Source organism: Sceloporus occidentalis, unplaced genomic scaffold, assembly GCF_023333645.1.
Source record: "Sceloporus occidentalis isolate IW3139 unplaced genomic scaffold, rSceOcc1.0.p SCAF_14, whole genome shotgun sequence".
NCBI classification, from domain to species: Eukaryota; Metazoa; Chordata; class Lepidosauria; order Squamata; family Phrynosomatidae; genus Sceloporus; species Sceloporus occidentalis.
In genome coordinates, this window is record NW_028316994.1 from 16753159 (window position 1) to 16778261 (window position 25103).

The 25103-nt window shown below is 45.3% G+C and overlaps 2 protein-coding genes across 3 annotated transcripts in view; one reads left to right on the forward strand and one right to left on the reverse strand.

Annotated features, from left to right (window-relative positions):
* Window positions 1-13201, reverse strand: part of CNTROB (centrobin, centriole duplication and spindle assembly protein) — a 29825-nt gene extending 16624 nt beyond the window's left edge. Inside the window, exons 1-8 of the mRNA XM_089480287.1 lie at window positions 13125-13201; window positions 12128-12657; window positions 9699-9795; window positions 7975-8077; window positions 6226-6391; window positions 1697-1813; window positions 897-1013; window positions 578-676 (exon numbers count right to left, since the gene is read on the reverse strand). Of these exons, the coding sequence (XP_089336413.1) occupies window positions 578-676; window positions 897-1013; window positions 1697-1813; window positions 6226-6391; window positions 7975-8077; window positions 9699-9795; window positions 12128-12469 (1041 nt within the window). The 5' untranslated portion in view covers window positions 12470-12657; window positions 13125-13201. The remainder of the gene's footprint in view (window positions 1-577; window positions 677-896; window positions 1014-1696; window positions 1814-6225; window positions 6392-7974; window positions 8078-9698; window positions 9796-12127; window positions 12658-13124) is intronic.
* A 293-nt stretch (window positions 13202-13494) lies between these two features.
* Window positions 13495-20079, forward strand: TRAPPC1 (trafficking protein particle complex subunit 1). 2 transcript variants are annotated; one of them, XM_089480275.1, is made up of 5 exons: window positions 13495-13594; window positions 14175-14273; window positions 16911-16981; window positions 17190-17328; window positions 18680-20079. In XM_089480275.1, exons 2-5 carry the CDS (start codon window positions 14175-14177, stop codon window positions 18806-18808), a joined length of 438 nt encoding a protein of 145 aa, XP_089336401.1. In that variant the 5' UTR covers window positions 13495-13594; the 3' UTR covers window positions 18809-20079. The 2 variants fall into 2 exon arrangements, with proteins under 2 accessions (XP_089336401.1, XP_089336403.1); XM_089480277.1 differs by lacking the exon at window positions 13495-13594 and adding an exon at window positions 13824-13872.
* Window positions 20080-25103: the final 5024 nt, after the last annotated feature.

A 25103-nucleotide genomic window follows, 5' to 3' on the forward strand; every position in this document is an offset into this window, starting at 1 on the left:
ACAAGCTCAGCTGAGGCTTCTTCTTAGAATCATAAAGTTGAAAGGGGCTCCACAGGCATTCAGGTCCAACCTTCTGATCAATTTAGGAACTCTAACTAGAGCATCCCAAGCAGGCAGCCTCTTTCTGAAGACGTCCAGAGAAAGAGATCTCACCACGTCTCTAAGGAACTGGTTCCACTGCCAAACTGCTCGTGCCATTAGGAAGTTCCTTTTCATGTTCAATCAAAATATCCTCTCCTGTAACTTTAGACCTGGTTATACTTTCTGATGCAGCAAAAATCAAACCTGCACCTTCTTCTCTGCAACAGTCCTTTAGATATTAAAAGTGTGCATTCATGTCACTTCTCACTCTTCTTTTGACCAGGCGGAACATGCCCAAATCCTTCAACTTTTCCTCAGGTTTTGTCCTCTGTATCTCTTATCATTCTTGTTGCCTCTTTTTTAATCCTGCTCTGTCTTGTCTATAGCCTTCTTTAAATGAAGTGGCCAAAACTAAGCTGTTCACTGGTAAGATCTTCAGCTTTATAGCCCCAGAATCTGGAGGGTTCAATAAGTGTTCAAAGGAAGTGATACTTACCAGTGCCTCCTTCTCCTTGCAATACTGTCTCCCAGCTTGCTGCTCCTTGTTGAGGGCAGACAAAGCATTCTCAAGGCGCTCTTCCACTTCTGATGCTTTCTAAAGGAGAAAAATAGTGTGAGAAGAGCTAGCCATTTCCTAGAAGCAGAATAAGCAGAACTGGCTCTGAGATGCATTCAGGGTGGATGGACCTCTGGTTTGATCCACAAAAAAAAGAAAAGACCTTCCGAGATCATGTTTGGTGGGTTGACATGTCCACAATTAGGGGCTGATGGGAGGCACTGTGAGACCAACCCCTTTCCCAGCCACTCAAGCTCACCTTTTTCTGCCTTCCCAAGGTTTGCTCTGCTGCCTCTTTTTCCATTTGCAATCGATGTAGTGCTGCTGTTCGCTGGGCCTCATGCCGATTCCAGCCCTCCACCACTTTGGCCAGAGTCTGAGGAGAATGGAAAGGTCGGTCCCTGCAGGGGTTACTGGCATGGACTGCCCAGCAGAAAAAAGGGCCCCTTGCTCAGGGATGGGCAAAGTGCAGCCTGTGGGCAGTTTTTGTGCCACTCAAAGATACACACACACATGGTAGGGGGATAGAAAATATTTTTGCCCCCAGATAACCAATAGCATCTTGTAATTCTCTGTGTGTGTCACATGTGCGCACACAGTATTGATGGTTTTGTTGGATCTGTGAGCCTTCTCACTGTTTATAGATGTGTGCCCACCTTTAAAAAACAACCCATCACCTTCCAAGCACTAACAGAAGAATGAGGCATTCTAGGCTCCTACTAGAGGCCAAGGCAAACCCAAACTAATTAAATTGGGATAGCTAACTGATTGTCTAAAAAAAAGAGGTGGCAATGCCGTGACCCAGGGGCTGTTTTTGCAGCCTTCAGGCCAATCCCAGACCCTTCATCTGAAGGAATTCATTCTAGGAAAAAATAAGAACCATAATTTCTGTTCTCAGAAACCTCTAGGAGCTGTAAGGTCACACTGCAAGAAAATGTAGCCTTTTCTTGTGCTTTGTTCACCCTCTCACTTGGTGCTTTACAAAACCAGCCACTTCTGGCCTCCACAGCTGGGGGTGGGATGGGGATGGTAGCTCCCTCACACCCCAGCCATGTTCACCTTATCTAGCTGCTCAATCATGCTGTCTTTCTTCCTGTCAGCTGAGACTGCGACTGCTAGCTGTTGCTGCAACTCCAGGATACGGTGCTGCAAGGTCTGGATGTGTCGTTCGCAGTGCTGGAGGGGAGACAGAGAAGTAGGCAAGGTGGTTGTATCTGGAAGGAGGAGACAGGGGGTGCATCTGCACTGCAGAAATAATGCAGCTGGACACTGCTTTAACTGCCATGGCTCCATCCTATGGAATCCTGGGATTTGTAGTTCTGAGAGATATTAACTGTCTCTGTCATTTAGTAATAATTTTTATTTGGTTTTTAAAAATACATAAAATAAAATATCATACATTCCTTCCATACATTCACTAACAAACAATAACAGTAAATACAATTACATCGATCATCCATACATTCATTACTTCCTTCCTACTGGTTTGGAGATAGTACCTTCTGGATTTATGCTTATCTTTAATTTAACAAAATAAATCTTCTTTCCTTCTAGGTTATTTCCAAATTATACATCATTTCAAACACAAATCATCTTTGGATTCACTTTAACTTTGCCGGGTTCTGGAATTTAACCATCTCTGTCAAAGAGATCGGGACCACAACAAATTACAAATTTCAAGTTTCCCTAGAATGGAGCCATGACAGTTAAAGTGTGTCAAACAATCTTCCACCAAAATCAGAGTGCAACATGTCCATTGGATGGGTGGATATGCTTAGACCTTCAAACCAGTTCTCAGTGCACAGGTACAATTCTGGAATGCAAGAGATCTTCATAAAGGGATGTTAGCATATGCTTAGCACTGTTCCCTTACCATTTTGGTAAGACTGGCCCTTTTCCTCTGGGACTAGGCAGAAATTGGAAATCTTGTTTGTTGGAACTCCAGCTCCCATTCTGGAAGCTGGAATTCTAAAAAGGTAACTTTACCAAGCTCTTGAACAAGGCAGCTGTAAGAGTTCCATGGCCAGAATGTTTAACAGGAGTGATCCATAGAACCTCTGAAAAAATTAAGCCTTTAGGTTGTGGACTTGACTAACTGACATGATGATCTCCTTGTATGACTGTAGTGGGCAGTGTGCAAATCAAGGACCAATTTCTCCTCCCTGCCCCCCCCCCACATTCATATTCTCTCTCTCTCTCTCTCTCTCTCTCTCTCTCCCTCTCTCTCTCACACACAGCAAGACCAGATACCTCTCTATTCCTCTGCTGCTGTTGTTGTGTGCCTTCAGGTCACAGCCAACTCATGGTGACCCTATCATGGGCTCTTATCGACAATATTTATTAGAGGAGGTTTACCAATACCTTCACCTGAGGCTGAGAGCATGTGACTTGCCCCCAGTGGGTTTCATAGTCAAGAGGGGAATTGAACCCTGGTCTCCAAAGTCGCAGTCCAGCACATAAGCCAGTAAGCCACACTGGCTCTCATTGCAGTCCCTCTCAAAATGATTATAATTTTGTGGGGAACTGCAGAGGGAAAGGGAGGTATTTGTGGTAGTATGGGGTTCTGAAGCGTTTGTTGGGGTGGGTGGGTTATTTTTGCACATTTCCATGTGTTTTGCAGGGAACTTTCTGTGTTTGGAGGTAAAATTGCCTGAAAATCATTCCAATTTTTTTAAGGGGGGGTTGGGGCTTTGCTGGAACTGGTGGCGTTTCCAGGGGCCACAAAAGTAAAGCCCAGGGGCCACATGTGTCCCATGGGACACAATCTCTCCACCCTGACTGTAGCACCTGGGACAGGAGCTGAGCCCCAAATTCCATTCTGTCCACTATTTCAGGGAGCAGAAGCTTGTATCTTGATTTCCTCAACTGTTTCTCTAGGGAGCAAAGATGTTCTGGCAGGGTGCATAGAAGATCAGAGAGAGTGCCAGAAAGCTTTCTTTAGGTTCCCAGCAACACCTGGGCCAGGGATGGCAGGCTGCATTCTAATAAGCTTAGAAGGCTAAATTGAGCCTTGAGAGAAGGGGCAGCTAGCCCTCCTCCCTCCCCGGGAAGCGGCTTAAATCCCTGCAAGGAGCTCGAGAGCCAGCTCCAGCAAGGTCAGGTTTCTTCCAGCGGCACGTGGGCTGGGTCTGCAGCATGCCAGCGCCTCCTCCTGGTCAGGGTTGACCCTCTTCTGGGCATCACCCACGCTACCTGTTGCCTCTGGAAGCTGTTTGGGGTGGAAGTGGGGGGGACCAGATCTGTCTATCAGTTTGGGGATGGACTAGCGTTTGGGGAACTGAACACAAGTTGGGAAGCAGGGACAAGAGGTGATCTGGGGACATTCAGATCTCTTGCTACTCCATACCTTAATCTGCCCTTCAGCTATATCAAAGAGTGGATCAGAATCGAGGTGAGAATAAGCCATATCTCTGCGGCCACTGTTGAGTTTCTGGAAGGACAAGTGAGCACCTGCCAGCTGATCAGATCTTTGCAGAGAACACTAGACTGTGTGGCCTTTTGTCAGAGCTTGGTGACTGTAGTGTTTTCTGGGAAACAGCTCCTAGATTCTCCTAGTGGCCAATTGGCCTGGGAAATTCTGGGAGTCATAGAATCAAGAATACCTGACTAGGAAAGACAGTTCATCTGTGCTTAGAACTGTGGTTGGGAGTCACTCTTGTTTTTATCACATCAAAGTGAAACTGGCTGTCACAGGAATTTAATAGTAGCCATGCTGGCCAGCAGATTATGAGAGCTGTACGTATCCCAATTTCCATACTCTCATCTCTTCCAGAGCCAACTGCACACTGGTCAAGTGAGAACACTTGAAATTATTTATTATGGAGTCAGCACACATGCAGTAGAACAGGGCTTACACACACTTAGTGCAGCTAACAAAATGAAATTTCACTTGCTCAACCTGCTACGCCACCCAATTTTAAAGAAGAGCCTCCTTTTCTGACAAATTTTGCCTCCAAATCATGCAGAAAGCCCCAAACACATTAAATATATATATAAATATAAATACCTCATCCCACCCAGAACTCTTTACTATCCCCCAATGCCTCTGATTTCTTCTACAGTCCCTCTCAAAATGGTGTCAAGTCACTTCCTGTTGCCATTTTGAGAGGGAATGCAGAGGAAATAGGTTGTTGGACCATTGGAAGAGGATGTGGCCCACAGAAAGAGGAAAAATTGGTACCAGCTCCCACACAGTTGCTCAACCCTGATTTAATATGTACTTTAAAGCTCCTATTTTTGAATATCAGCTTCTAGATGAGAAGGTAAATTGTGCTTGCAGGTACATGAAACACAGGCCTGTTACAGACTGCCAAAATAAAGCTGCTTCGGGTCTCTTTGGAGGTATGCTATTTAAATGATGCATGGGTCCTAAGAGTCCGGAGGTTGCGCCAAAGCCACACTCCATTCCTAAGCACTGGAGGGCAGCTTTGGTGCAGCTTCCGGATTCTTAGGATCCATGCATTATTTAAACAGCCAAAGAGACCCGAAGCAGCTTTATTTTGGCAGTCTGTAACAGGCCACAGTCTTGTTTTTGTCTGTGAGGGGTCCTTCAAGGAGCAGGTCTGCCTGGCTTTATCTTTTCCCTGTGAGGACTCCTGGCCCCTTTGGGCAACTCCTGACCCCTTTAGGGGAATTGTGTGGAATCCATCAGCAATCTCAGTTGGCAGCCTTAATTCTAGGGTCCCTTTTTTAGACTTAATCACAGATCAAGCTTATTTGGATGGGGCAAGATCACTCATTTCCCACTTTGGGTATGCCTGAAGTTAGGCTGTAGAGAAAGGACAGGACTCTGGGAGTCTGCTCCTTGAGGCTTTGGTGAGGCTAGCAGAGATCTGTTCCTCATGGGCAAGGAAGGCACTCTGCCCATGTTGAGGGAGAGGTGGAGGGGCCACGTGGCTGGGAAGATGGAAAGCTCATTATGGGCCATGATACCGGCTAAGCTGAGTAGCTTTGCTTAAAGTCGCAGATCACATGATACCCTCCTCCTCCTCCTCCTCCTCCCCCTGAGCCATATTGGTCCGTCCTTCAAGAAGCTTTGGCCGCCTAATGCAGAGGAATAATCCCAGCAATTAGGAGCTGCTCAGGTGAGAATCAGGGGAGGAGAAAAGTTGTTGAGCCAACAGTTGACTGTTTGGACTAGACACTGGATTTGGTGGAACTGATTTTGCTGTTGAGAAGTCCAGTCAGCTGGGCCTCTTTGGTTTAAGACAAAGGTGGGCTCCTGTGGTCTTCTGGGTATTTCTGGACTCCACCTCCAATAATCCTTCACTAGCAACTATGCTGCCCAAGGCTACTGGGAGCCATAAGTCAAAAACTTCTGGAGGAACACAGTTGTCCACCCCCACTCTGCCCCAGTTTATGAGGGGAAAAGGATTAAAAATAGCTTCTGTAAGGATGTTGGAGGTAAGAAAACCACATTCCAGATCATAGCTTAGAAAAGCACTGGGCCATGCTGGTTGAAGGATTCTGGGAGTCCAAGACAGAAATTTTCTAAGCTTTGGTCCAGAGGTTCTATCGCTGGTGGTCATCTGCTCTCATACTCGCCCACAAATCTTTGCAAACCCCTCAGCCAAGGCTTTGCTGCTCACCTTCCGCCGGGCCTGTTCCTTGTCCAAAGAGTCCTTTAAGAGGTGAGAATCAGCATAGGAGGAGTGCTCTCGGATCTGGCCCAGGCGCAAGCTGGTGTAGCGAGGGAAGAGTTCCTCAAAGCCCATCAATGAACCAGGAGGGGAGACTTCCTGCAGGGGCCGCGCACTAAAGTAATAAACAAAATGGGTGAGAAAGGCAGAGATTTATTTAAAACCAGCCCAGATCTTCTGCATTACAGCTCTTCTGCAGGACCAGGGCCCAGGCATTGTGGGTCCCATTTTTCATCATTTCTGAAAACAGTCTGCTAAGTAGAAACCTTAAACTGTAGGGTTGAGCTAAGCAATCTCCTCAATGGACACCAAGTTCTGTCAACTGACCAGTGATCCTTCTGGCATCCCAATCCTGGCTCTTCACTTTATGACATGGCTCCAACACAGATTGGGGTTTCTCTGTACAGCTAAACTCCACCTATCAGATAAGTTTGCAGCTTCAAGGGCTCTGAAAAAAATACTTTTTAGTGTAGGTAACACCCTAGCTCTGTGACTCTAGCCCTAGCTCTTCTACAGGCGAGGACACCAAAGGGTCCTAAATGTAGAAAAACACGCACAGGGAAATATTGACCAAATCCATGCAACATAACAAACCACTCTGTGGTTTGTCAAAATATTGCTTGCTATGATATGTGAATCAGCCTATGCTAGTTACATGTATTTAACCACTACAAACAGCAATTTGATTCAGTGCTTAGAAAAGTTCCCTTTTTTGAGCTGCAGCACTCAGAATCCCTTAGATGTGGTGTAATGTGGTGGTTACCAGTGTGATGTAGTGCTGGAGAGCTGGGAGTAAGACTCTGTAGACCAGATTTTAAATCCTTGCTCAGCCATTGAAACCCAATGGGTGACCTAAGGCAAGTATACTCTCTCAGCCTCAGAAGGCAAAGGCAAACAAATATTAAAGAAATATTGCCAAGAAAATCACTATAGGGTTGCCATAAGCTGGAAATGACTTGAAGGGACACAACGACAACAACAATAACAACAACAACAGTCCAAGATAACTTGTCATTTGAACCCATTGTTTGTTATTGCCATATTACTGTCTAGTTTGAACTATGGTTTGTTGCGATATTAGCACTGCCATGGCAGTTTGTTCTTGACATGTTGTCCCCCTACATAACTGCCCAACTTGAAACAAGAAGTGGAAAACAGGGGGCAGGAGAGAGAGCTAGTGAGGTGTAATCCTTTTAGTGCTGGACTAGGACTCCAGGAGACCATGTCTGAAATCCCAACTGAGCCATTGAAACCCACCAGGTGATGCTGGGCAAGTCACATTCTCACCCTCAGAGGAAGACAACAGCAAACCCCCTCTGAAGAAATCTTGCCAAGAAAACCGTAAGATACAGTTGGCATAAGGCAGCGTCAACATGAAGGCACAAAACAAGGAGAGAAACAAACCACTATGGGGAAGATAAGCCTGCATGTGTTTAGTTATTAGTGGTACATTTTGTGGCTTAAATCACAAAGCATGGTTAATACAAATCAGGATTTATCAGTGTTCCATGATTTATCATGTCACCAGGTTCCAGTTTGGGGGCAGGGGAATTGAAAAGAGATGCTGAAATCCACCTAGTTTTAGGAAACGATTCTTGATCTGGCCCTGCAGCTGCAATTATAGCAGCCCCTGACTTGGCTATAGCACTGGATGATCCAAGGTGTAGGACACTTGTTAATAACCTGAGATAATCTTACTTGAGAAGGGCAGCCGTGCTGTCACTCTCGAAAGAATCGTCATCTTTCCGCTCCAAGGTCCCTAGTGCCACAGCGTCCCCTGCAGGAAGAGAGGCAGAGATTACTGTATGCACAAAGGATGCATACCTTGAGCCTTTAAAGAAACTAGTGTAGTATGAACTGTTCTCCTTTTCCTTGGGTTTAACATCAGAGAGAAACTTGCTGTATGGAGTCCTACTCAGATCGTGGAAAAGTAACTTCTTAAAGTAACTTTTCAGAGCTCTGGGCTTCAATGGTCTTTTTCTACCTCCTATTTTTTTCTGCAACTCCAAGGGAAGAGAGCTTGGATTTTATCCCAGTCGCCAGAAGGAGCAAGGGTTTTGGGAGCTTGAGCGCCAATGCGGAATTCTCTTGTCTTGTACCACAAAGAGAAATGCAGAGCTCAAGTAGAAGTGGATCACAGTCTGTGACAAATGAGATCCATTGCACCAAGAGTGGGCAACCGTAGAAGGCTAGGGCTCCACATATTGAGGGGGCTGTATTAGCCCCTCAAGACCTTGAAGGGCTCCACATACTGCCATTACAGTCCCCTCCAACTGCCTCCAAACGCCTTCTAATAGGCATGAAGGGCATTTCTGCCATGTCTTTAGGCCACTTGGAGCATTTTAGGCCAAGGAGAAGCCTGTTTAAAACAACAGGAAATTAAGGGGAAATTATTTTCTGTTCCTTTCCTGTTAGAAAAAAAATGGGGAAGGCCCTAGTTAAAACATTTTCACACATTTCAAACAAATGTGCGTGTTAAAATTCTTTCATCGTGTTAGTTTTTAATCAGAGCTGCCAATTGTTTTGTCCACAGCAGGAGGAAATGCTGTATTTAATTTTTGTATTTTTGACATAGTTATTTGTTTTACGACTTTTTTTTCTCAGAAAAAGTCTGTTGATAGGCTGGCCTGGCCCTTTTTTTTGGACAACTAAGCTGTATTTCTAAATGTTCAACAGAACTTTAAAGTTAGTTCAATGCTACAAAATTTGGGGACTGAGGGAAAATTTCATTGGGGAGATGAATTCCTATTGGGAGGTCAATATCTCCATTCTGCTTGTACCTCCACAGTAGCTGCATCCATAGCTATAATACAGGGCTGCAGAATCAACCTTCCAGGATATAGGAGTGTCCAAAACAGCTTACTAAAGGGGATGTGGTGACTCAGTGGTTAAGACATCAATTCTGACAATCATAAGGTTGAAGGTAGGCATTTCGAGGCCCAAGTGCTGCATGATGGGGTGAGCTCCTGTCACTAGTCCTAGCTTCTGCCAACTTAGGAGTTCAAATCCATGCAAATGCAAGTAGATAAATAAGTACCACTTCGATGGGAAGGTAACAGCATTTGGTGCAGTCATGCTGGCCACATGACCACTGGAGTCATCTTTGGAAAATGCTGGCTCTTCAGCTTAGTAACAGAGATGAGCACCACCCCCTACAATTGGTTACAACTAGATATTCATGTCAAAGGGAAATCTTTACCTTTACCTTAAAACTGGAAATAAAATGACTGGGAGCGAGTAGATAGGACATGAAATCCATATGACAGCAAGGAAGGGCTGCTGTGAACATAAACACAACCCTGGCTGGAAAACCAGAGGCTCTGCCATGAGAACTCAGTTGTTTCAATATCCCACAACAGGTGAAGCTTTCTAACCCCTATTTGAATTGCAACCAGTTCTCCCCCCCCCCACTCCTCTCTCACTATGAGCAGCCTCTTTGGAACCACGAAGCATATTTTGTAGGTAGCAGCGCACATTTTCCATCTCTGAGATGTGGCGGGACTCAGTGGTGGCAGCACCCTGCAAAGAGGAAGGAGACCTGGGTGTTAGTTTATACTTATTTATATCCTGCCTTTTCCCCAACCCCGGGACCCAAGGCAGCTTGCAAAAACTAAAACAGACACAGATGACAGCTTCCATCGCTGGAAACATACAAAAGTTAAAATCTACTTTCAGTAGTTTCTGGTTAAGTTCACTTACAACGGTAAATCAATAGAATTAAAAGCTGTGTAAAAACATATTGACTAGAAAGTAAACAAGAGAACAGTACATCACAATTAATGTTCAGTCAAAATCTATACTTCTGTATCTTAAAACCATTAGACCTGGTCCTCTCCTCTGAGGCAGCAGAGAACAAACCTGCCCCCTCCTCTCTGTCACAGCCCTTGGGATATTTAAAGGGTGCAATCATGTCATCATCCCCCCCCCCTGTTTTTTTCACCGTGATGAATATGCTCAGTTCCCTCAACCTTTCCTCATGTTTTCTTCTCCATACTTCTTTCCATCCTTGTTGTCCTTCTCTAAACCTACTCCAACTTGTCTATACGGTTCCTTAAAATGAGGCACCCGAAGGGAACACAGTACTCCAGATAAGGCCTGATTAGGGCAAAATATAGTGGGATATTTTCTTTCCTTAAGGCCTAAATACCCTCAAGACACCTGATCTGATTTTGGAAGCTAAACAGGGTAAGCCTTGGCTAGTACTTGGATAGGAAACTACCAATGAATATGAATATACAGTTGCCCTTTCTAATTCGTGGGGATCCATTCCACCCTTCTCCTGCAAAAATGGTGACTCGCACATATGCAAATCCCATAGAGAATAATGGCATGTATGCCCATGGTGCATGTGCGGAGTTGTGCGCAAGCGTGTGCGCCCATTTTAAAAATAGCAGCTTGTCCCTCCCACAAAGAGCGAGACCGCAGACTCCAAGTCCACACATATGGAGGGATGACTGTAGTGCAATGGAAGGAACTGGCGAAACCATCTCTGAGTATTCCTTGCCTAAGAAAATCCTATAAAATTAATGAGATCATCATAAATCAATAGGCAACCTGAGAGCACATACAAACACACATGCACATTACTTCTCTTGACTTGGAATTTTGTTAATGCAGGCTAAAATAACACTTTTCTTATTTGCTGCACTATTGCATTGCTGGTCATATTCAATGGAATTTATCAAACGGGAGGAATTTCTCTTAAATTCGAATGAAAAGAAAGTGGGGCCAGAACACATTCACTTAAAGTCACTAGTTTAGCGCAATTACGTGAATGCACATTGTGTTCGAACTGGCTTCTCATTGCCTGAAAATAGCATGCCATTGCCCAAAATTGCGTGTGGCAGTCTATCATGCAATAACGTGAAACCCCATGATTGCATTCAGATTGCCATTGGAATATACTTCCAATTTCCCTTGTCTGATAAACTCCAATGTGTGGTTCACAATAATTCCAAGGTGCTTTCCACATGAACTTCTGCTAAGCCAAGTTACACCCATCCTGTGGGACCAAACCTGTGCGTTTGGTTTTTGTGGCCTAAATGTAACTTTTTGCATTTGTCTCTGCTGGATTTCATTTCATTAATTTCCACCCAGTTTTCTAGCTGAACAGCTCCTTCTGAATTCTGTTCCCATTTTCCAGTGGGTTATCTCCCCTCCCAATTTTGCACCACCCTTGGACCAGATAAGACTTCCCTCTTGAGGGCCAAAACATGCTGCGGAATGAATCCAGTTTGCCACTGCTTTAACTGCCCTGGCTCAGTGCTAGGGAATCTTGGAAACTGCAGTTGTGGTGGCACTAGGGGTCTCTGACAGTGAAGGCTAAATGTCTCACAAAACTACAGTTCCCAGAATTCCCTAGCATTAAGCCAGGGCAGTTCAAGAAGTGTCAAACTGGATTACTTCTGCGGTGTTTTTTGGCCCTAAATCATCATCTGAATCACTGATAAAAATGTTGAAGAGTGACAGGTGTCCTTTGAGGTGGGTGGGTGGGCAGAGAGGGCCTCCCCTCCAACAAATGGTGAGGTGCTTCTCCCTGAGCCTTTTCCTGCCTAGTTTTTCTAAATTTTATCATAAACATTGTTAATTGACTATTTCTGGAAACTGCCTTGGGTCCCACTCCAGGAGAAAGAACCATATAAATCAGTGGTTCTCAACCTTCCTAACGCTCCTCATGTTGTGGTGACCCCTGACCATAAAATTATGGTGTCTCAATTCCTAAGATCATTGGCGACCCCTGTGAAAGGGTCCTTTGACCGGCAAAGGGGCTGTGAGCCACAGGTTGAGAACTGCTGATACAAATGAAGCAAATCAGTACATAAGCCCCTTCCTTCCTGCACGCTTCCCTCACCTTTCTGTGTGAGCTTGCCTCCACGCCAGTCGAGAGCTGATGGCTCAGCTCTTCTGCCAGAGTCTCCAGATCGACCTCTGGGGCCTGGGCTTCCCTGGCCAGGGCCAACCCAGGCTGGATGTCCAGGTGGGAGCAGGCCTGCTCTTCAGCCTGCCGGCATTGGCGCAGAGTCGCATAGAGTTGCGTTGTCACCTTGGAGTTGTAAGGGGAGACCAACTGGGAACCCGGGACCCGCTGCGATGGAGTCGTGGGTTCTGAGGCTGGCAGGAGCTCCATGTCACTCAGGAGATCTTCACTGCGGATGGAGGAGGACAACGTCCGGCAGGGGGTCTTCTCCGCCATGTGCCGCCGAGGAAAGAGGTGGTGGTGGTGGAAATGTCTTCCCTGGCCTACCAGGTGGCAGGCGTTGCCATAAGGGAGGGTCCTGGGATGGCTGGTTTCCGAGGGAGAGAAGGTGCCAAGGCATCCAGAGAGCGCTGGGGAGAAGATGTCGTGAGCGCAGCTGGGATCGGCTTCTCAGCTGACATTGCCTAGAATAGTAATTATCATTATTATTTTCATAGAATGCTAGACTTGGAAGAGGCCCCAAAAAGGGCCCTGATCCAGCCCAGCCCCCCTCTGCCATGCAGGAACTCCCAGTCAAAGCACCCCATTGACAGAGGGCCACCCAGCCTCTGCTTAAAGACAGCCTCCAAGGAGGGAGACTCCACTTCACTCCGAGGAAGGAGTGTGCTCCACTGTCTCCACTGCTCTGCTCCGCTCTGGGCCCCACAACAAACTCCAACAGCCAGACAACAAGTTAAAGCGGTCTCAAACTGCGTTAATTCTGCAGTGTAGATACCTCTGCTTGTTGAAGCTCCGCCCACCCCCTCTTCACCCTTCCCTCAGCTGAGCTTGGAAAAGTTACTTTTCTAGACAATACCCAGAATCCCCTGGCTGAGGTGATAGTTGGGAGCTGTAGTCCAAACAAGTAACTTTTCTCGTCTTCAAGACCTACCGCCTGAGCGCTGAGGAGCTTCCTTCCCTTTCTCTCCGCCTACGAGCCGTTTTTAAACAACCGCGCGCGACTCCCGCCCCTCTCCGCCCACTAGGCCGCGCCGCCGCCTTTCGCAGAGTACAACTCCTGGCAACCTCCTCATAGGGGAAAGCGAGGATTGAAGCCGCGGCCGACATTTTGCTCACGGGCGAGCGCGCCTGAGGGAGGCAGGGGGCGGGGCCAGTCACCGTGACGCGACAGCCGTCCAATCAGCGAGGGCTGAAGCTAGGGGGCGGGGCCGAAAGGGAAACGGTGCGGTGGAGGGCGGGGCCAGTCACCTTGACGGGCAGTTCACGGGTCCAATCAAAGAGGCGAGTTTGTTTGTCACTCGTTCCGCGCACCCGCCCTTCCCGGAAGTGGACGGTATTTTGGGCGGAAGCGCTGAGTTGGGGAGTGGAGTGGTTGTCATAGCGACGACGGGGAAAAAGGAGGTGAGGGTTTCCCCTTGATAGGCCCAAATGGGGGTTTTGGTGGGAAGCAGCGCCTGAGAGGGAGGGAAGAGGCTCCTGAGGCCCCGTTTCTCCTTCCTGAGGCTGAGGCTCCGAGAGGAGTCCCGCTGGGCCTCGTTCCCAGCAGTCTCTGGGTGCGTTTGGTCCTCTAGGTTTTTGGACTTCAACTCCCAGAACTCCTGGCTGTTGGCCAAGCCGGCTGGGGCTTCTGGGAGTTGTAGTCCAAAAACCTGGAAGCCCAACGTTGGGAAACCACTAATGTACGGCGTGTGATTATTGCTCTGAATCAGGCTGTTTTTAGCTATGTTTTAGTTGCTAGTCGCCTGTTGTTGTTGCTTTTTAAATTGTACTCAATGTTTGTCTTGCCTATTTTAAATTGATTTTAATTTGTATTTCTATAGTGTTGGTATTTCGTTTTAAGGCCTATGTTGCAGTACTGTATGTTCCAACGTAGAAGTCAACAAGAACCTTTGGAGGTGTCTCTATGTGTCTGTCTATGTACACTCATGTATCCCAGTGTGCGTGCGCCATTCCCTGCTTCTCACTTCCTTTTCGCCCCCAGATGACGGTGCATAACTTATACATCTTTGACCGCAATGGCATCTGCTTGCACTACAGTGAGTGGAACCGGAAGAAACAAGCTGGCATTTCCAAAGAGGAGGTAAGGCCCCGGTTAGTTAGGTTCTAAATAGCAATAACAACAACAACAACTTTATTTGTATCCCACCTACTCCAATTTGGATCGAGGCAGCTTACAGTAAAAACAATCTAATACATAATAAAATAACAATACTCAATAACCCCACATTCTTCCCTCCCTCCCCCCTTAAAATAACAATTAAACTGTGTATGCATTAAAAAGGATACATTAAAATCAACTAAATGCAGGGTGGGGTGCAGACTAGTTGGTGAGACGATGGTCAGTTCGATTCAGTTCAGTGGGTGGCTATTCCGGAAAGACCTGTCGGAAGAGACCCACCTTGATGGCTTTTTAAAGCTATCCAAGCAGGTAATCTGAGAGATCTCCTCTGACAGGCCGTTCCACAGTCTAAAGCAGTGGTTCCCAACCTGTGGATCGCGGCCCCTTTGGCAGCTGAACAGCCCTTTCACAGGGGTCACCTAAGACCATCGAAAAACACATATTTCCCACGGTCTTAGGAACCGGGATCATCGGTTGGGGGTCACCAAAACCTGAGGAGCTGTGTTGAAGGGTCGCAGCATTAGGACAGTTGAGAACCACTCTTCTAAATTAACCAGTGCCAGGATTCAGGCCTGCTCTCTAGGCTGAGACTGTTCAGCTATGAGGGGATTATGCTTCACACATAATTGTAGCATTTCATCAATATTATTTGGGGTGTTTGTTTTTTATGTTACCACTTTGCATGTTCTGGGACATGGAACTGCTGTGAAAAGGAGGTTCTGAGGCTGCCGGAGCAATGGATGCAAGCTGCAGGAAAAGAGATTCCACCTCAACATTAGGAGAACTTCCTGAGAGTAAGGGCTGTTCAACAGTGGAACACACTCCTTCCTCGGAGTGTAGTGGAGTCTCCCTCCTTGGAGGTCTTCAAACAAAGGCTGGATGGCCATCTGTGGGGGATGCTTTGATTTGGATTTCCTGCATGGCAGAATGGGGTTGGACTGGATGGCCCTTGCGGTCTCTTCCAATTCTATGATTCTAAGATGTTCATTACATCAGCCTTCCACCAAGCTACTACTCTGGTTGTGCCATGCTACCTTGACTACTTTTCCTGTATCTTTAATGCATTCTCCCAGTTTAGTCTACTAGGGTTCCTTCCAGCTAGAGAAAGAAGAAGTTTTGTATAGGAAGCCTTTTCTCTTGTGTTTAAGGGCCGAAGAAAAGGAAAGTGAGCATGAGCAAAAACAGCACTGCTACACTGTGCTTTTTTCAATGGCTGGAAAGAACACAGCAAGAGGTTTCTGATCAGAACAGGATTTTTCTTTTTAGTGAGGAGAACTACAACTTTGGACTACAAGCATCAGCACCATGTAAGCTGGGGGATTCTAGGAGCTGTAGTCCATTTTCTGGTTGAAATAGTTCTGAAGTGCCATCTTCACCTCGGGGAAAGATGCCCAAAGGCCCAGGGACAATCAGGCACATTTGTCCTCTTCTTGCTTGAGAGGAGCATGCAAACAAGTGGCAATTTCCATACCACAGAATGTCAGCGCATAATCAAGGAAGGGATGGAGTGACTTTGAAAATTCATATTCCTAAAAATTCCCAAGCATCAGTGGCAGGCTAAGCACAGTGCAGTAGATGATTGTAAACTGCTTTGGATCCCATATTGGGAGAAAAGTGGGATATAAAATAAATGAATAAATGTCTAGATACCAGAACGCCATCCCTTGCACTAAATAGGGGTGGACAGTTTTGTTGGTTCTGGCTTGGGCACTGAGCCGCAGCTGCTGATGCACTGCCAACATTTGGTAGTCTGCATAGTTTAAAACTTTATTGTTGTGCTTGTTTTAAAGAAGGGATGTGCTTGCTGGAGGACCAGTTTGTTTTTAAGCAAAGTGTCTTCTCCCCAAGTGCCTTGTTTCAAGCCCAATGTCTAATTGTGAACTACGTCTGTTGCTGAATTTGGGGGTTCAATAGGCTGTGACTCACATATTGCCCACCCTTGCACTTAAAAAGGGTTCAGAAGATAATACAGGGAGAAATTTTTGAAGAAATATTTTTTATTGGCATACAAGTTAGCAATGTTGTTAAACAAAACACACAAAAGCCTTTCTACACATAAAACACATCCCAGCCATCTTTAACATCCAACCACCACAACACAACATACTATATTTAAAAATGACTTCACAGTTTCTATCCTTTGGTCTATTTTATCCATCTGTTACATTTCCACTTAAGTATCCAGGTTACAATCTACATCTCTTCCTAAATGTATAAAAGATTACTTATAATTCAAAACCAGAAAATGTTGTTCCTTCTTTTTCTTGATTATGCCTCAGAAATGGATTCCACTCTCCAACAAACTTGTCTGTTGATTTTTCCTGTAATAACCTAATTAAATTTTCTTTAATTCCTTTAATTTATCAGTCTCTGTGAATTTGAATATTTTCACAAGGAGGAGAAATGCAAAAAGTTGTGAATTTTCTCCATGGATCATTTTGAAAGAACAATTAGAAACCACCCCAGTGTGGACATTGTTTGAATGACCTGATGCAACATGGCCACAGGGTGAAACTAGAGGACATGGAGGCTGCCCAACACTGCCCTTGCTGTGGATTCTCATCCTTTCTTCCCACTGCATGTGTTCTCTCTCCATAGGAGTTCAAGCTGATGTATGGCATGCTCTTCTCCATCCGCTCCTTTGTTAGTAAAATGAGCCCTGTAGATATGTATCCTTTCTCCCTAGAGATGCTAATCTCTGAATGAAAGGGAAGTGGGATGGTAGGGGAGGTCAGCAGTATGCCTTTTTCTATTTGTGCTATAAAACACAGCATTTTCCAGGTTGACCTATTTGGAAAGCAGGTGAAATGGAGCCTATGGTGGGTTGTCTGTCTTCCCCTTGTCTTCTTTTATTTCTCCTTAATCTCTGCACCCCAGGAAGGATGGTTTCCTCTCCTTCCAGACCAGCAAGTACAAGCTGCACTATTATGAGACCCCCACAGGGCTGAAGGTAGTGATGAATACAGACTTGGGGGTGGGCAACATTCGGGATGTGTTGCACCAGATCTACAGCTATGTAAGTAGGACAATCTTTCCTCCTATTCGTATTTTTCTGTCCCAGAGTAACCGCTTCCATTGATCTTTTGTATGCAGCTGCAGGGCAATTGAAAGAGGTTAGAGGGGAGAGCCTATTAAAAAGAGGGGAGCCTATTAATGGTCGTAGGTGATTTTGAGTTAAAATAAAGCTGTGACCCTGTGGGCAAGGGCAAACAGAAGTTGACACTCCTGATTCTGGAAGGTGTTATGCAGCGTGTTTGAATTTCTTCCTACTCCATTAATGCATAAACATTACTTAGGGTAGAGTACAATAGTGGAAAGTGCATTATCCTAAAACAACAATGAGCAAGATACCACACACATAATGCATTAAGCAAGCAAAGAAAATGCCTCCCAGAATGTAGTGGTTATTGCTAACCCTCAGAAATAACCATTCACGATTTAGAAGATGTTCCACAGTGTTGACAATGTGGCCACTTTGGAAGCCCTATCATGTGTTACCCATCAATAGGTGAGACATGACAAAGAACATTTTTACTGTCACTGTTTTTCCCTATCATTTGTTAGGGAAATGTGATTTTTCTGCTAGTGCAGTTTTTACATTTTATGAATTAGTTAAATAGAATTGGAAGGCAGCAAAGAGAAACAACAGAGAAAAGAGATCATCTTGACAGGACAAACACTGGAATTTACATGGCTGCAGAAAGCACCTGCTGCATGAGATTTGTTTCATTCCAGATCCTAGCTAGAAGTCCAATGATATCAAAATCCAGGCTGTACTTCCTGGAGTCATCCAGCCTTTGGAGGAGTTCAAGGAAGTCCCCATTCAAAACATTACTTACTCATGTCCTATAAAATTAGGAAGGCTTCCACCTGATGTCAGAACACCACCAGTTCAGGATTGGCAATGCATACTTTTCTTCAGAAAAGGATCCAAACCTCTATTCTGTCAGTGCTTTACAATTATCCCATGGGATGTGTTCACACCTGCCCTCAAACAGTAGTAATTTACTCAAACAGTAAATTTCATCAGTTGCTTCAACTCTCAGGTGGCCATCACACCAGTGAGGAGTCATTTATCCCTCACTGTGTTGGTGAGTTAGGCAGAATATGATTGATCTGTGAGAGAAGGTAGGTGCAGATAACTGCACCACCACCCCAAAAAACTGAAGGTGTAATCTAATCAGGGTTGGTCAAAACAGAGATATTTCTATGGGAGGGAGGAGGATTCCAGCATTCAATTCCTATCTGAAGTCAGTTTGGAGTTTGCTTTATCAGGTGGGAGTGGGTAGAGTCTGACCTGATTTGCCTCACAGCCTGTTTCCCTTCTTCTTCTTCTTCTTCTTCTTCTTCTTCCTCCTCCTCCTCAGATCTATGTGGAGTATGTCGTCAAAAATCCTCTGTGCAACTTGAACGAGACCATCCAGAGTGAGCTCTTTCGGAACAAGCTGGATAGTTTCATCCGTGGCCTGCCCTTCTTCTCGGCTCGGGCAGGCTAACTTTTCCCATTCTCAAAACTGTATTTCCTGTGATGTACATATGGATTACCATCAAGCAGGAAGCCTGGCATGTTCTCGGCTGGCTGTGCCAGTGTCACTACGACAGCCTCCATAATGTACTTGGTATCCAGAAACAGAAACTCTGAGCTTGGGACAGGCCTCCCCACCTCCTTCCCTCAACATTGCTCATCAGACCGTTTCCTCTTGCAAAGCCATACCATGACTGGTCACCTGCCTCTTGCATTGCTTTCCCTTTCCTTTGACCCTTCCCCTTGGCAAGGACCTCAGGATCTATTCCGTGTTCTCTGGACCACTTTCCCCATCCTACCTACAGTCCTTTGCTGGCCTAGACCTGCTATATTCTATTTATAGGGGCCCCTTTCTTCTTTGCTTCATCCTCACCCCCTCTCCCAATTCCTATTTATAGGCAGTCTCTTCTGCTTTTCCAGTTCAGTGCTGTTCCTCAGCCTGGGCATGACATCAAGCACCCCAGGGGCTGCTTGAGACATAAAGAGGCATTGCAGCAGCCTGTCTTTTCCAAACACATCTCTTCAAAAAGACGAGTTAGTGATCTGGCTTCTCACTTCCACCGCTGAGAAGTACCAGCAAGCACAAAATGGTCCATACCTTTTTGCTATGTTTTTTGTCGTTCTGTTTTGTTTCTGTTTAACTGCATATGACTTTTCTGAAGAATCCATGGAGGTGTCTACAGTTTATGAGAGGATTGGCTGACCTCTTACAGTCCTGGTCCTTGAGAACTGCTTTTCTAGTTTTGCTGGCTAGCTGTTGCCACTGCCCTCTATAGTTTTTCTGTTTGCAGTGACTGCTAGCATCTCTGTCACCGTTCTTTAGGAGTACATCCAAGAAAACCTGTATAGTCTGGGAGTCTGGGCCATCTCAGTCCCAATCCACAAGAGGCAAAAACCCAGTGAGGCATATTAAAATTTTGGTTACACGTTCCTACATCACAGGGCATTTGAGTGTGTGTGTGTGTGTGTTTACTTCCTTAGGCTTAAATGTTCAGAAAACAAAAAGAAAATTTGAAAAAATGTTCAGCATTTGATTCTAGGCAAAAAATTAAGTGCCTGAGTTAACTGCTGTTTTGCTTCTTTGCGCCAGAAGGCTATAGATGCAGCTGGTGGGTTTTGGGGGTTTTTTTACATTTTTTGGTTGCTCCAAGCATCTTCTACTCTGGGACTTTTCTCTGATTTGAGCTTATTTCCAACCTCTTAAATACAAGTAGATAAGAAATAAAGATATTGTGTCTCTTGTTCTTTGTGTCATGATACATTTTGCATGGTTTGAAAGCTTGTGCACTACAGTACCAGTGGATCACAGTCCATTAAATGTTACACCCGCAGCCTGGAGAGGAGCACTAATTAAGTGTCTCTTGAGATGACTTGGTTAATGGCTTGAGCTCTACTCCAACTTCTGGCTGAGTCATATTCGGTATCCACCTCTCAATCCAAGATTTAATCTGGCAGTGATGTGGGAAGAGTTTGAAGTTGTGTGAGTTTGGTGACATCTCCTCAGAGTGTTTGACTGGTTTCACTTGATGCTGCCAATCTTGAGTTGTTCCTCCAACAGGCATCTTTTTGTAGATACTTGTGGTACAGTGTGACCTAAATTCTGTGGTGGAAGGGCTGTGAGTTTTGTCCCAAAATAGGAGATCAAGCAAAATGACTAAATTCTTGCATCTTGGAGGATGAGAGCAAAGGCAATGTATACATACAGCATCTTAATACCATCTCCCATCTTAACCATCAAGTGTGCACTCAGTTCTTGAAATCTTAGCTACATTTGGAATGGCAAATCCATCAATTTCTTATTTTCCCCCTATTTATTTCATTTTCTTTTATTTGTATGACAAGGTTTTGACTAGGCATCTAAAAATTCATATACAGTGGGCTTGCCATATCCGCAGGAGTTTGGTTCCAGGACCCCACAGCAGCCTGTCTTTTCCAAGCACATCTCTTCCAAAAGATGAGTTAGTGATCTGGATTGTTCAAGTCCTTATTATAAAATGGGTGTTCAAGTCCTTATAAAATGCAGCAGCTGAGGTGGCAGCACGCTCCGGCCGACAGGTGTGTGCTCTTTGGCTTCCCCTGCTTCCAGGGAGCCCGCCAGCTGCTGTTTCCACCTTGAGAGTGAATGAAGTGGCAGCAGACCTCTGTTTGCAAGGCAGATGTGGGCAGCTGGCAGGCTCCATGGAGGCCAAAGATTGTGTGCCTGGTGGCTGGGACTTGCCACTATCTCTTCTGCTGCCCTAGGACCACTTCTTACTAGACTGCAGGTAGTATTATTTTTTTTTTAATATCAGCCCTCCATATCTATGGATTCAAGCATCCACAGCTTTAAAATATTCAAAAAATATAGAAATTCTGAAAAACAAACCTTGATTATTGCCATTTTATATAAGGGACACCATTTTGCTATCCATTGTATTGAATGGGACTTTCATGGATTTTGGTATCCATGGCATTTTCAGGCTGCAATGGGTTAAATCTGAATCTGGAGCCTGTGGATAGGGCAGGCCCACTGTAGATGTTTGTGTGCATTTCTCCTAATATACAAACCTAATATCATGCAAATTTACCATACATCTGCATTTTTGCAATCATTTTCCCCTTTATAATCCTGTTTCAATTTTTTCCATTCGAGTATGTGTGTTTGTACATTTATTTTTTTGTTATGTGGACAATTGCATTGCAAAATTCTGAGAGAATACCTCAGTTAATAAGGTTGTATGTTCCTGGGCATTTCTGTTTTAACAAAAATCTTGAAGAAAGAGGCTCCTCCTTCCCTAACTGTCATCTTTCGGCCTCTGAGGGAGAGAGAAGGCTGGCCCAGTACCATCAGGGGCTAGCCTGAAGAAGAAGAGCCCTCCCTCCGGTCCATCTGCCTTGGTCCAGGCCTCAGAGGGAGAGAAGAATGCTGGACCTGATTCCCTCCCTCACTCACCATTCCCTTCTCCTTTTGTGTCGTGTCTTTTAGATTGTAAGCCTGTGGGCAGGGAACTGTCTGTTATCCCCTCTATTGTAAACCACTCGGATTCCCAGTGATTGGGCGGTATATAAATAAAACCTATTATTATTATTATTATTATTATTATTATTATTATTATTGGTACTAGAGGCTGAAGGGATAGCTTTCCTGCACCATAGAAAAGAAGAGCAGTTGAATATGTTTAATTTTTTTTTTATTGAGAACTAACAATATGCAGATATGAAATATAACCACCCAGACAGCTAAGCCTTGCATAAGTAGAAACATTCTGGGCCTCCTAAAGAGCACTTGAAAACTTCTTTCAGAATGCATCCAGGGATTTTTTCTTTATCTCACCAGCCTCCACTTTTCTTATGATTTCCATTTTAGTGGCCAAACTTATGAATCTGTTCTTCTTTAACAGGCTAGGAATGGGGTGGCTGGTGAAACAGGCTTATCTGCTTTCCCCTATTCTCTGTTTTGCTGTTTACACATGCTTAGTAGGAGAGTCTGGAGACAGCTGCACTTTAACTTGCTATTTGCAGGCAGGCACACACAAATGCAATAGGATTGGCTAGAGGAGAATCCCATTCTTTACCAACTGAAGCGTTATTGCATTGTTTACTGCAGATACACTGCTGCAACCTGACACTGAAAGTCATTGTTTCTCCAGTGTTTCACCATCCTCCCAATGCCGATGCTGCCAAAAACATACAGCTAGAGAGGGTAAAGAGGGAAAGTTATGGGGTGGGTCACTATAAAAAGACTTTGCAAAAAAGGAGCTTCTTTGTCAGAGGTATAAATGGTGCCTGTATAAGAAAATGACTCCATTCCAGTTCCCATATCGGTTTGGGAAGGGTGAATTTAGTATGTCTTTCTCAAAATGCAAACTGACTGAAATTCTCTTTCCCATTCATAGCCACCAGCATCTGGTGAGGGAGAGGGAGTGCTGTAGTCCAGTGGATTGGGAAGTGTGGGAGGCTGGTTTAAGCTAGAAGCTTGCACTTGCCCTCTCAAAAGAAGTGCAGTTATATGCATGTATTTAGAGTACTTCTGTCATGATTGAAAGTCCCAAGAGGCTCTTAAAGCAGCTTATGGAAGACCCTCAAGCTAAAATCACACTCGAATCTAGCACACGCACAGCATTCATATGGAACCAGGATTATTCAGGCAATGTGTATGGTCCCCATCCTTGATCTTGCCTGGTGGGATACAAGATGCTGGCTCCCATTGCTGGGGGACCTCCAGATGCCAAGAGCATCTTGAACAGCAGAGGGCAAGGGCTTTGGAGTAGCGTCCAAGCCAGCTGCCAGGCAGCTACCGCTAAAAGGCAGAGTGCCTGTCCTCCATACTGGGGTTTAGTGTCTGATGGGGATTATCTTTGCTTAATCCTCCAGGACAACAAGGACAAGCAGGTAGCTTGGAAAGGGAAGGAGGAAGGCAGAGAGAGGACACTATGCACTGAAAATCCAAGAGCCCTTGCAAGATTAGGGCTCAGTCTACATTCTGTGCAGTAGAGGGGCTCCCCCCCCCCCTTTATACTGAGACAGGGATCTCTGTGAATATCAGGGCCCAGGACTTAAATTTCCCTACCCATCTTTTTAACGTAACTGACTAAAATCTTGACAGAACTGAATCTGAAGTCTTGCCTGTGAAAACCTAAGTATACTTGTTGGAAGGATTGTCCCTCAGGGATTCCACTCCTTCCCACTCACCAGGCATTGAATCCAAGGCAGGTATAGGTCAATCTGTGACCCTTATAGTCTTGAACGTGGGGTATTCTTGGACTGACCCTACTGTTTATGAAGATAGCCTTCAGTTATACTGGCTTGCTAGTTTCCAGTCTAACAAATATAGCCATGTTTGTTGAGATAAGTGTGGTATTTACTGCTGGTTTGGTGTTGTTTTTTAAGGATCATCAAGTGTCATGCTGGCTTTCTTGAATCTTTGTAGGGTTGGTGAGGAATGACAGGAGTTCTAATGATTGGCTGGAGATGATGGAAATGGTATACCAACACATTGGGCAGGTGTGCAGGTTCTGTGTTTGCGCCAATGTGTATTGAGGTCTCTTCTCACAAATATAGGTCCTTTTGCATCTCTGGCTTCCTGGAGATCTCTATAAAACAGGGCCCTTTGATCACGAACACCTCAGCTGCATCTGCACAGCAGAAATAATCCAGTTTGATACCACTTTAACTGCTCAGTGCTATGGAATTCTGGACATCACAGTTTTTTGTGGCACCGTAGTGCGGATGCTGCCCTTGGGGGATGTTTTTTTGCAGCAGTGTGGGGTTCAGTTCCCAGCTCAGCCATGAAACCCACTGGGTAACCTTGGGCAAGTCACAGCCTCTCAGCCTCAGGGGAAGCCAATGATAAACCTCCTCTGAACAAATCTTGCCAAGAAAACCCCATGATACGTTCGCCTTAGGATTGCCATAAGTCGGAAATGACTTGAAGGCACAGAACAACAACAAACCTGCATCTTACACCCTGTGAAGGGTTTTGTAAAACACCTAGATATTATTCCTGGCCATTGCTTCAAACTTAACAGTGCTAGTTTGTAAGTAGCTGGAAGAAAGAAACAGGAAGATAGGGTAGCCATGTGAGTTTGTTTGGATTGCTTTGTTCTTCTCTGAGGGTTAGGGAGATAAAACAGTGTTTAGCCCTTCCTCCTGAAAGCCAACCATACCAAGCACTGGTTCGATCCTTCTGTCCTCATCCCACTTGTTTGCCTGTCCATTGACCCACCCCCCGGTTGTTCTTCCAGCTAATCCCAGCAAGCTGACCAGGTGGCGTTAGGCTGGTAGTGGGGATGCTTTGGGTGCGCTGAGAGGCTTTAATTTTTGCACAGTTCCCAAGCTTTAATTCCTGCAAAGCCCCAAACGAAAACAACCTCTGTGGGCCAACACTGCCAACTGTCGAAATTTTTAACTGTTTGAAATGTATCCGGTCATAGCCGTTAACAAGCACATTGCAAGGGTGGGATGAAGGACACCTTTCTACACCTGATAGTTCCAAAGCTTGGCTGCTCTCCTTTTTGGAGATGTCAGGTCTTGAGATCCAATGATTTAAAACAGGAGTCCCTGTTCCAGAACTTGGACTTTTTTGGACTGCAACTCCCAGAAGCCATGCCTCCATCCTTCAGGTCCATGGTACCTGATATTTTGGAATACAACCCAGTTGATTAAATGATAAGAAAAGAAATTCCACCTCAACATTAGGAGGAACTTCCTGACAGTGAGGGCTGTTCGACAGTGGAACAAACTCCCTCGGAGTGTAGTGGAGTCTCCTTCCTTAGAGGTCTTCAAAC